This window comes from Pelodiscus sinensis, unplaced genomic scaffold (genome assembly GCF_049634645.1).
Source record: "Pelodiscus sinensis isolate JC-2024 unplaced genomic scaffold, ASM4963464v1 ctg48, whole genome shotgun sequence".
Taxonomy (NCBI): domain Eukaryota; kingdom Metazoa; phylum Chordata; order Testudines; family Trionychidae; genus Pelodiscus; species Pelodiscus sinensis.
This window is the reverse complement of record NW_027466011.1, coordinates 25,526-37,500: the sequence shown is the minus strand read 5'-3', so window position 1 is coordinate 37,500 and position 11,975 is coordinate 25,526. Positions and strand designations below refer to the sequence as shown.

Here is an 11,975-nt window from a genome sequence, read left to right as displayed (position 1 = left end):
ACACGGCCACGGAGGCCACCCGCGCCCGGGCCGCGGCCTCCAGCGCCAGCAGCAGGGCCCCGGCCGTCAGCCCCTCGGCCCCCGGCGGGCAGCGCGCCTCCAGGCAAGCGTGGGGAGCCCCCCGCCGGCTCAGCGCCCGCTGGCGGCTCACACCGGCCCCGTCCCGGCCGGCCTCGGTGCCCAGCCTCACCACGGCGCCCGCCCGCAGCCCGGCTCCGTCCCCCTGCCCCAGGAACAGGCTGAGCCCCGGGCAGAGCTGGAAGAACCGGCCCGCGGGCGGCACCCCCCTGCCCACCCGGATCAGCAGCTCGCTCAGGGCCACCTTGGCCGCCAGCACCGCCTCCCGGGGGCCGGAGAGGGCCAGGGCGCCGGCGTCCCTCTGGCAGCGCCCGCGGGCCCTCACCCGCCAGAGGGAGGGCGCCAGGGCCCCCGCCAGCTGCTTCCACAGGGCCACCTCCGGCCGCGTGATGAACAAGGTCTCGGTGTGCAGGGCTCCGCCCCGGGTGGGTCGCGGCTCCGGCCTCGGCACAGGCCCCCGGCAGACCCCCTGCCCCCCCTGGGCATCGCTGGCAGGGGGCTGGCGGCAGCGCCCGGCGCCGTCCCCCGGGGCCGCCTGCGCCCCGAGCTTGCCGGAGAGTCGGCCCCAGATGGCCAAGACGGCTCCCATCGCGGGTCCACAGCCCGGCTCTCAGCAGCGGAGAGCAGCCTGGTCCCGGCGCTCAGCTAGAGACAGTGATGGGGAGTGGTTAGAGCAGGCACCGGACGCCTGTTTCCAATTCTGGGTTGGGGGAGGGAAGCGGGGGCTAGTGGCTGGAGCAGGGGGGAGCTGGGAGCCAGGACTCCTGGGTTCTCGCCCCAGCTGTGGGAGGGAAGTGGGTCTAGTGGTTAGAGCGGGGGACGGAGGGCTGGGAGCTTGAGGAGAGATGTCTCCTCCCCGAGCCGACCCCCTGGCCCGAGTCCCCCCGCCCGCCCTGGGTCCGCAATGGGCAGCCAGTGCCAGCCCGGCGCTGTGCCCGGCCCCGCCAGTGCCACCCACCCCCCTCCGGGTACCTGCCACGCCTGCTCCTGCCCACGGGGCCCCCACGCGCCTCCGACGCCTCCCGGCCGGGCACGGTGCTGCCTGGGCACGGGCTGGGGGTGAATCTGCCCCGCTTGGGTTTCACTTTCCATTCCTGCCGGGCCGGGCGTTTCCTGCTCGTGGGGTGGGACGGGTGGGGGGGCCCCAGGTGGTGAGAGAAGCCACCGGGTGGGGCCCTGGGCAACGGGCCAGAGCTCACGGCTGGGGCCTCTGCAGAGCGACTCCCGAGCGGCAGCCGGTTCCCCGGGTGCCCCCAGCTCAATGCGGAGCCGCTCTGGGGTCACGGCTGGGCTCTGCTGCCAGTCCCCCGGGGATCAGGCCAGAGCAGGGGGCCGGGGGAGCGAGGGACTGAGACTCCCTGCCCCTCTGAGCTGCTGCTACGTATCGGTGCCCCCACCTCCGCTGCACCCCCCAAAATCCACCCTGGGCTTGCAGGTTGGGCCAGGACTCCTGGGTTCCCTCCTGAGCTCTGGGAGGGGAGTGGGGCGTAGTGGTTAGAGCGGGGGGCTGGGAGTCAGGACTCCTGAGCTCTGGGAGGGGAGTGGGGTGTAATGCTTAGAGCAGGGGGGGCGCTGGGAGCCAGGACTCCTGGGTTCCCTCCTGAGCTCTGGGAGGGGAGTGGGGCATAGTGGTTAGAGCGGGGGGCTGGGAGCCAGGACTCCTGAGCTCTGGGAGGGGAGTGGGGTGTAATGCTTAGAGCAGGGGGGGGGCTGGGAGCCAGGACTCCTGGGTTCCCTCCTGAGCTCTGGGAGGGGAGTGGGGTGTAGTGGTTAGAGCGGGGGGCTGGGAGTCAGGACTCCTGAGCTCTGGGAGGGGAGTGGGGTGTAATGCTTAGAGCAGGGGGGGGGCTGGGAGCCAGGACTCCTGGGTTCCCTCCTGAGCTCTGGGAGGGGAGTGGGGCATAGTGGTTAGAGCGGGGGGCTGGGAGCCAGGACTCCTGAGCTCTGGGAGGGGAGTGGGGTGTAATGCTTAGAGCAGGGGGGGGGCTGGGAGCCAGGACTCCTGGGTTCCCTCCTGAGCTCTGGGAGGGGAGTGGGGTGTAGTGGTTAGAGCGGGGGGCTGGGAGCCAGGACTCCTGGGTTCTCTCCTGAGCGCTGGGAGGGGAGTGGGGCATAGTGGTTAGAGCAGGGGGGCTGGGAGCCAGGACTCCTGGGTTCTCTCCTGAGCGCTGGGAGGGGAGTAGGGCATAGTGGTTAGAGCGGGGGGGCTGGGAGCCAGGACTCCTGGGTTCTCTCCTGAGGGCTGGGAGGGGAGTGGGGCATAGTGGTTAGAGCGGGGGGGCTGGGAGCCAGGACTCCTGGGTTCTCTCCTGAGCGCTGGGAGGGGAGTAGGGCATAGTGGTTAGAGCGGGGGGGCTGGGAGCCAGGACTCCTGGGTTCTCTCCTGAGGGCTGGGAGGGGAGTGGGGCATAGTGGTTAGAGTGGGGGGGCTGGGAGCCAGGACTCCTGGGTTCTTTCCTGAGCGCTGGGAGGGGAGTGGGGCATAGTGGTTAGAGCGGGGGGGGCTGGGAGCCAGGACTCCTGGGTTCCCTCCTGAGCTCTGGGAGGGGAGCTGTGGCGGCGCGTCTGGTTCCCGCCTCCTGCACCCCGTAGTGGTGCCAACAGACTCCCCCAGCCGGTAGAACAGAGGTGGTTTATTGCTTCTCCAGGATACAGCACAGCACAGATAGAATCTGGTTACAGGAGCTGGGGCTAAGAGGCCTCAGTGCCCCCTTTGAGATGGGGGATCCCAGCCCCCTCCCCAGCTCCTTCTCCCCTGCTTTCCAGACAGGAACTAACTAACCCTCCTCCAGCCCTGCCCCCAGCCAGGGCAGCATCCACCTTCCTTTGTTCCTCTCCATGGGGGGTGGCTGGTCAGACAGGTTTGGATAATGACTCATCCCCTGCCCTGCTGGGTCTTGCTCCAGACAGCAGGGGTCACCACAGCCCAGCAAGTCCCCCCACTACGTCACAGTTCTCCCCCCTCCGAGAGCGAGCTGAGCAGGGTCACTCCGCTCGTGACCTGGGGAAGTTCGGGCCCCCCCACGGGACAGCACGTCGGCGATGATGTTGGCGCTCCCCTTGACGTGGATCACTTCCATGTCGTAGTCCTGCAGGAGCAGGCTCCACCGCAGCAGCTTGGCGTTCGTCCCTTTCATCTGGTGCAGCCAGGTCAGGGGGCGGGGGCGGGGTCACCGTGAAACGCCGGCCAGACAGGTACGGCTGCAGCTTTTGCAGGGCCCACACCATGGCCAGGCATTCCCTCTCTACGGTCGCGTAGCTCCGCTCCCGGGGCAGCAGCTTCCTGCTCAGGTACACGATGGGGTGACGTTCCCCTTTCTCGTCCGCCTGCATCAGCACCGCCCCCAGCCCAGTGTCCGAGGCGTCCGTAAACACGATAAAGGGCTTGTCGAAGTCTGGGTTTACCAACACTGGAGCCTTGGCCAGGGCTCCCTTCAGTGCACAGAGAGCCCTCTGGCACTGCTCCGTCCAGACCACCCTGTCGGGCCTCCCCTTCCTGCACAGCTCTGTGATCGGGGCAGCGATGGAGCTGAAGTTGGGCACAAACCTCCGGTAGTACCCCGCCATCCCAATGAAAGCCTGGACCTGCTTCTTGGTCTGGGGCACAGGCCAGTCCCGGATGGCCTCCACTTTGGCCGGCTCTGGCTTCAAGCAGCCGCTCCCCACCTTATGGCCCAGGTAGGACACTTCGGCCATTCCAACCTTGCACTTCCCAGCCTTTACAGTCAGCCCAGCCTCCCTCAGCCGATCCAGTACCTGGCTGACCTGGGCCACGTGGTCCTCCCAGGACTGGCTGAAGACGCAGATGTCATCGATGTACGCTAGGGCACAGTTCTCCATTCCCCTCAGCAGCTGGTCCACCAGGCGCTGGAAGGTGGCCGGCGCCCCTTTGAGGCCGAAGGGCAGGACTAGGAACTCATAGAGCCCCAGCGGCGTGATGAAAGCTGATTTCAGTCTGGCCTCCTGGTCTAGCAGGACCTGCCAGTAGCCCTTGGTGAGGTCCAGGGTGGTGAGGTAGCGAGCTCCCCCCAGCTTGTCCAGGAGCTCGTCGGGCCTGGGCATTGGGTAGGCGTCGGACACCGTGATGGCGTTGAGCTTCCGGTAGTCCACGCAGAACCGGATCGACCCGTCCTTCTTGGGAACCAGCACCACGGGAGAGGCCCAGGGGCTGGAGGATGGCTGGATCACCCCCAGGGCCAACATGTCCTGGACCTCTCTCTCCAGGTCCTGGGCTGTTTTCCCCGTGACTCTGAAAGGGGAGCAGCGCACCGGGGGGTGGGTGTCCACCACCACCAGGATGTATTTCTTCCCTGTCCGGGTCGCTCTGCTGAAGGGCCCCACAATATCCATCGCCACCTTCTGGAAAGGCTCCTCTATGATGGGCAGGGGTCTCAATGCAGCTTTCTTCCTGTCTTGGGCCTTCCCCACTCGCTGGCAGGAGTCGCAGGACCGGCAGTACCGCTGTACAGCTGCAAACATCCCCGGCCAGTAGAAGTGTTGGAGCAGCCTCAGCCGCGTGCGCCGGATCCCCTGGTGTCCCGAGAACGGGATGTCATGGGCCAGGTGTAGCAGCTTGCGGCGATACCTTTGGGGAACCACCAGCTGCCGCTGGAGCCCCCACTTGCCTACCGTCCCGGGGGAAAGCCATTCCCGGTACAGAAATCCCCTCTCCCACCGGAACTTCTCCTGGCAATCTCCTCCTAGGGGTTGAGCGGCACCCAGGTCAGCCCGGTCCCTCAGGGCCTGCAAGGAGGGATCCGCTCGCACCTCCGCCTGGAACTCAGTGGCTGGGGCTGGGACAGGGCCGTGGTTCCCCCCACTGCCTAGGTCCAACTCTAGGTCTGCTGGGACGGGGCCCTGGGCCCCCCGTTGGGGAACCTCCTCGAGTTCCGGGCTGCAAGCCCCTCGCTTGCTCTGGCTACGGGTGGTGACCAGCGTCCTGTGGGGTCCGTCTGGCCACTCCTCTAGGTCACCCCCCATTAGCACGTCGGTGGGCAAGTGCGGGTGCACCCCCACTTCCTTGGGGCCCTCCTGGGCCTCCCATTTCAGATGCACCCTGGCTACGGGTACCTTAAAGGGGGTGCCGCCTATGCCCCTCAGTGTCAGCTGAGTGTCGGGTAGAATACGGTCTGGGGCCACTATGTCGGGCCGGGCCAGCGTCACCTCCGCCCCCGTGTCCCAGAAACCCGTCACCTTCCTGCCATCCACCTCCAGGGGCACGAGGCAGTCCCTCCGTAGGGGCCGCCCTGCCCCCACCTGGTGCACGGATAAATCTGTCTCCCGAGGGTCAGACCTCCCAGGGGAGGTGCACTGAGCATCCTTCCCCTCTCTCTGAGCTGAGGTTTGCCTGCCAGCCCCTGCCACTGGGGCAGCCTGCCCTTCCTCCCGCCCCAGCCAGTTAACCCTGGAACGTCCCCGGTCCTGGGACCTGGTGCACTGAGCCCTCTTGTGGCCTTTTTGCCCACAGCGATGGCAAGTTAGGCTTTGGGCTGTCTCTGTCCAGGCCCTGGCTGGTTCTCTGGGGCACAGACGACCTGTTCCTTGGGCTCGCCCCGTAGTTGACTCCCTCCGTCGCTCAGCCGAGATCCGGTCTCTGCGCGGTTCCCTTTCTCTCCGGGACTCCCGTTCACACCCGGACCGGCTCTCCGTGAACTCATCCGCCAGTCTCCCGGCCTCCTGGGGGTTCTCTGGTCTCCGGTCCTTGAGCCACAGCCTCAGTTTGGGTGGGCACGCTTCATAGAACTGCTCCATCATGACCAGCTTGAGCAGCTCCTCTGCAGTCTGGGCTCCGACTCCAGACACCCACTTGCGGCAGTATTGCGCCAGGCGGGAGGCCAGGTCCACATAGGTCTCCCGTGGCCCTTTCTGTACCCCCCGGAACTTCTTCCTGTACATCTCGGGGGTCAGCCCGAACTTGTGCAGCAGGGCCTCCTTGACTCGGTTGTAATCCCCGGGCTGTAGGTCCTCCAGCTGACTGAGCACTCCGGCCGCCTCCTGGTTCAGTGCGGGGATGAGCTCCTGCAGCCAGTCAGCTGGGGGAACCCGTTGCAGTCCACAGGCCCTCTCAAAGGCACTGAGGAACCCGTCTATGTCACCCATGTCCTTCAATTGGGCCACCACGGGCCTCTCCAAGCATCTGGCAGTCCTGGGACCCTGGGGCCCATCAACTCTTGGCACAGCCGGTGCCCCGCCGGTTCTCCGCTCTGCCATGGCCAGCTCATGCTGCCGCTGCCTCTCTCGGTCCTGGCGGTCCCTTTCTCGATCCTGGCGCTCCTTCTCTCAGTCTTGGCGGTCCCTTTCTCGATCTTGACGCTCCTTCTCTCGGTCCTGGCGGTCCCTCTCTCGATCTTGACGCTCCTTCTCTCGGTCCTGGCGGTCCCTCTCTCGATCTTGACGCTCCTTCTCTCGGTCCTGGCGGTCCCTCTCTCGATCTTGACGCTCCTTCTCTCGGTCCTGGCGGTCCCTCTCTCGATCTTGACGCTCCTTCTCTCGGTCCTGGCGGTCCCTCTCTCGATCTTGACGCTCCTTCTCTCGGTCCTGGCGGTCCCTCTCTCGATCTTGACGCTCCTTCTCTCGGTCCTGGCGGTCCCTCTCTCGATCTTGACGCTCCTTCTCTCGGTCCTGGCGGTCCCTTTCTCGATCTTGACGCTCCTTCTCTCGGTCCTGGCGGTCCCTCTCTCGATCTTGACGCTCCTTCTCTCGGTCCTGGCGGTCCCTTTCTCGATCTTGACGCTCCTTCTCTCGGTCCTGGCGGTCCCTTTCTCGATCTTGACGCTCCTTCTCTCGGTCCTGGCGGTCCCTCTCTCGATCTTGACGCTCCTTCTCTCGGTCCTGGCGGTCCCTCTCTCGATCTTGACGCTCCTTCTCTCGGTCCTGGCGGTCCCTTTCTCGATCTTGGCGCTCCTTCTCTCGGTCCTGGCGGTCCCTCTCTCGATCTTGGCGCTCGTTCTCTCGGTCCTGGCGGTCCCTTTCTCGATCTTGACGCTCCTTCTCTCGGTCCTGGCGGTCCCTCTCTCGATCTTGACGCTCCTTCTCTCGGTCCTGGCAGTCCCTCTCTCGATCTTGGCGCTCCTTCTCTCGGTCCTGGCGGTCCCTTTCTCGATCTTGACGCTCCTTCTCTCGGTCCTGGCAGTCCCTCTCTCGATCTTGGCGCTCCTTCTCTCGGTCCTGGCGGTCCCTCTCTCGATCTTGACGCTCCTTCTCTCGGTCCTGGCAGTCCCTCTCTCGATCTTGGCGCTCCTTCTCTCGGTCCTGGCGGTCCCTCTCTCGATCTTGACGCTCCTTCTCTCGGTCCTGGCGGTCCCTCTCTCGATCTTGACGCTCCTTCTCTCGGTCCTGGCGGTCCCTTTCTCGATCTTGACGCTCCTTCTCTCGGTCCTGGCGGTCCCTTTCTCGATCTTGGCGCTCCTTCTCTCGGTCCTGGCGGTCCCTTTCTCGATCTTGACGCTCCTTCTCTCGGTCCTGGCGGTCCCTTTCTCGATCTTGGCGCTCCTTCTCTCGGTCCTGGCGGTCCCTTTCTCGATCTTGACGCTCCTTCTCTCGGTCCTGGCGGTCCCTTTCTCGATCTTGGCGCTCCTTCTCTCGGTCCTGGCGGTCCCTTTCTCGATCTTGGCGCTCCTTCTCTCGGTCCTGGCGGTCCCTTTCTCGATCTTGGCGCTCCTTCTCTCGGTCCTGGCGGTCCCTCTCTCGGTCCTCTGCTTCCAATTCCTTTATCCGCAGCTGGATCTGCAGCCGCCGCAGCTCTGCTGGGCTGGCTCCTGCCCTAGATGGGCTACGGCTTGCAGGCCTCCCGGGAGACGCTGTCTCATCTCTCCAGTGGGTTCCAGCGCTCCTCCCCCTCTCTGAGACTGACACACTCTCAGGGGGGGTCTGGCTGCTCCCCCTGGGGACAAGATCCTGGCCTTGTGGCTGGTCATTCTCTTCCAGCTGGGCAATCAGCTGGGCCTTGGTTGCTTTCCACACAGGCAAGCCCCTCTCTCTGCACAGCCCCACCAGCTCTGCCTTCAAGAGTCGGGCGTAGGCCATCTGCCCGCTGGGCCCCTCGGTGCAGACTCACCAGTCTAGTGCTGCAGCGCCCCACGATTCCCAGGAACCGCTTCGCTCTGTCTCCAGCACGCCTGGCTCCAGGGCTCTTGCTTCTACTGCGCCTTGTCGCTTGCCGCTAGGAGCTTCATCCACGGGGTGCAGTGCATCCCACTCCTGACACCAGTGTGACGGCGCGTTGGGGGTTCCCCGTCTCCTGCACCCCGAAATGGCATGAACAGACTCCCCCAGCCGGTAGAATGGAGGTAGTTTATTGCTTCTCCAGGATACAGCACAGCACAGTATCTGTCATCAGGTTACAGGAACTGGGGCTAAGAGGCCTCAGTGCCCCCTTGAGATGGGGGAGTCCCAGCCCCCTCCCCAACTCCTTCTCCCCTGCTTTCCAGACAGGAACTCTCACACTCTCCTCCAGCCCTGCCCCCAGCCAGGGCAGCATCCACCTTCCTTTGTTTCTCCCCATGGGGGGTGGCTGGTCAGACCAGTTTGGAGCCCCCTTTGCATAATGACTCCCCCCTTCCCTGCTGGGTCCTGCTACAGACAGCAGAGGTGCCACAGCCCTAGCAAGGCCCCCCCACTACGTCACAGCTGCTTCCACCATGATCCCAGCCAGAAAGGGCCCAACCTCCAGCCCTGCCCCCCAGCCAGGTGCTGGTCTCCCCCCCCCTCCTCCCTCTGTCTGTCCCTGGGGGGCTGCGCCTGGGTGTCTGGGTCAATCCACATGTGGGAGAGTCAGTGAGAATCTCCCCTCCCAGCGCAGGGGGACCCAGGTCACAGAGCAGACAGCCCCCCCCACTTTGGCACAGGGGTGTAGTGGTTAGACCGGGGGCTCCCAGCAGGAACTTCCCAGAGCTCCCGTTACTGCCCTGCTCACCCCACCAGCTCTCCCCAGTCCACGTCAGCACGGACTTCCCGCCGCGTGGCCGCAGGTCGGCCCTTTCCAGGAGACTGGTGTGCGCCAAACTAAACCTGGTGGCAGGAGGACATGCTTGGTTAAGGATGCCCGTGTCACCTTAACTCTGCCCTTAGTCAGTGACTACTCGTGTTGCTCTGCCAGCCGCACAGCTGCTGAGATGCACAAAGCTGGCATGGGGATGTCGGGGCCCTGAGGCAGGCAGACTGGGGGGAGGGTACTAGGAGAGTGGAGAGGGGTGAAGGGACAGCTGGGAGAGGGGTTCAGTGCCACCTAGGGCCTAGACCCCCCAGAGCTGGGCACATGCACAGGGGCCCAGCTCAGCATGGGACACACACAGCGCTGGGGGGCAGGGTGGGGGTGCACAGAGCATGCACAGCACTGGGGGGCAGGGCGGGGGGTGCACGGGGCACGCACAGCGCGGGAGGGCAGGGTGGGGGTGCACAGAGCATGCACAGCACTGGGGGGCAGGGCGGGGGGTGCACGGGGCACGCACAGCACTGGGGGCAGGGTGGGGATGCACAGAGCATGCACAGCGCTGGGGGGCAGGGCGGGGGGGTGCACGGGGCACGCACAGCGTTGGGGGGCAGGGAGGGGGTGCACAGAGCATGCACAGCACTGGGGGGCAGGGCAGGGGGTGCACGGGGCATGCACAGCGCTGGGGGGCAGGGCGGGGGGTGCATGGGACACGCACAGGGCTGGGGGGCAGGGTTGGGGTGCACAGAGCATGCACAGGGCTGGGGGGCAGGGCGGGGGGTGCACGGGGCACGCACAGCGCTGGGGGGCAGGGCGGGGGGTGCACGGGGCACGCACAGCGCTGGGGGGCAGGGTGGGGGTGCACAGAGCATGCACAGCGCTGGGGGGCAGGGCGGGGGGTGCACGGGGCACGCACAGCGCTGGGGGGCAGGGTGGGGGTGCACAGAGCATGCACAGCGCTGGGGGGCAGGGCGGGGGGTGCACGGGACACGCACAGCGCTGGGGGGCAGGGTGGGGGTGCACAGAGCATGCACAGCGCTGGGGGGCAGGGCGGGGGGTGCACGGGACACGCACAGCGCTGGGGGGCAGGGTGGGGGTGCACAGAGCATGCACAGCGCTGGGGGGCAGGGCGGGGCGTGCACGGGACACGCACAGCGCTGGGGGCAGGGTGGGGATGCACAGAGCATGCACAGCGCTGGGGGGCAGGGCGGGGGGTGCACGGGACACGCACAGCGCTGGGGGCAGGGTGGGGGTGCACAGAGCATGCACAGCGCTGGGGGGCAGGGCGGGGGGTGCACGGGACACGCACAGCGCTGGGGGCAGGGTGGGGGTGCACAGAGCATGCACAGCGCTGGGGGGCAGGGCGGGGGGTGCACGGGACACGCACAGCGCTGGGGGGCAGGGCGGGGGGTGCACGGGACATGCACAGCGCTGGGGGGCAGGGCGGGGGATGCACAGAGCATGCACAGCGCTGGGGGGCAGGGCGGGGGTGCACAGAGCATGCACAGCGCTGGGGGGCAGGGCGGGGGGTGCACGGGACACGCACAGCGCTGGGGGGCAGGGTGGGGGTGCACAGAGCATGCACAGCGCTGGGGGGCAGGGCGGGGGGTGCACGGGACACGCACAGCGCTGGGGGGCAGGGTGGGGGTGCACAGAGCATGCACAGCGCTGGGGGGCAGGGCGGGGGGTGCACGGGACACGCACAGCGCTGGGGGGCAGGGTGGGGGTGCACAGAGCATGCACAGCGCTGGGGGGCAGGGCGGGGGGTGCACGGGACACGCACAGCGCTGGGGGGCAGGGTGGGGGTGCACAGAGCATGCACAGCGCTGGGGGGCAGGGCGGGGGGTGCACGGGACACGCACAGCGCTGGGGGGCAGGGTGGGGGTGCACAGAGCATGCACAGCGCTGGGGGGCAGGGCGGGGCGTGCACGGGACACGCACAGCGCTGGGGGCAGGGTGGGGGTGCACAGAGCATGCACAGCGCTGGGGGGCAGGGCGGGGGGTGCACGGGACACGCACAGCGCTGGGGGGCAGGGCGGGGGGTGCACGGGACACGCACAGCGCTGGGGGGCAGGGTGGGGGTGCACAGAGCATGCACAGCGCTGGGGGGCAGGGCGGGGCGTGCACGGGACACGCACAGCGCTGGGGGCAGGGTGGGGGTGCACAGAGCATGCACAGCGCTGGGGGGCAGGGCGGGGGGTGCACGGGACACGCACAGCGCTGGGGGGCAGGGCGGGGGGTGCATGGGACACGCACAGCGCTGGGGGGCAGGGTGGGGGTGCACAGAGCATGCACAGCGCTGGGGGGCAGGGCGGGGGGTGCACGGGACACGCACAGCGCTGGGGGGCAGGGCGGGGGGTGCACGGGACACGCACAGCGCTGGGGGGCAGGGTGGGGGTGCACAGAGCATGCACAGCGCTGGGGGGCAGGGCGGGGGGTGCACGGGACACGCACAGCGCTGGGGGGCAGGGTGGGGGTGCACAGAGCATGCACAGCGCTGGGGGGCAGGGCGGGGGGTGCACGGGACACGCACAGCGCCCAGGTAGGAGGCTGGTGAGCAGTCGCGCGGGGCATGCTGGGAGCTGTAGTCCGGCCGAGACACGGCAGCTGAGCAGAGTCCTCTGCGGAGCGGGGCCCAGGCGTCCGACTCCCCCCCCCCCACTGCTCCCTACTGCCCCCCAGCTCCTTACTGCTCCCCCACTGCCCCCCACTGCTCCCTACTGCCCCCCAGCTCCTTACTGCTCCCCCACTGCCCCCCACTGCTCCCTACTGCCCCCCAGCTCCTTACTGCTCCCCCCACTGCTCCCTACTGCCCCCCCAGCTCCTTACTGCTCCCCCACTGCTCCCTACTGCCCCCCAGCTCCTTACTGCTCCCCCCACTGCTCCCTACTGCCCCCCCAGCTCCTTACTGCTCCCCCACTGCTCCCTACTGCCCCCCAGCTCCTTACTGCTCCCCCCACTGCTCCCT

General features: G+C 67.5%; 1 protein-coding gene across 1 annotated transcript in view; it reads right to left on the bottom strand.

The window, feature by feature from the left end:
• Positions 1 to 1,175, bottom strand: part of LOC142825933 (uncharacterized) — a 9,081-nt gene extending 7,906 nt beyond the window's left edge. Inside the window, exons 1-2 of the mRNA XM_075918157.1 lie at positions 1,051 to 1,175; positions 1 to 723 (exon numbers count right to left, since the gene is read on the bottom strand). The exon at positions 1 to 723 is cut by the window's left edge and continues 257 nt beyond it. Of these exons, the coding sequence (XP_075774272.1) occupies positions 1 to 667 (667 nt within the window). The 5' untranslated portion in view covers positions 668 to 723; positions 1,051 to 1,175. The remainder of the gene's footprint in view (positions 724 to 1,050) is intronic.
• Positions 1,176 to 11,975: the final 10,800 nt, after the last annotated feature.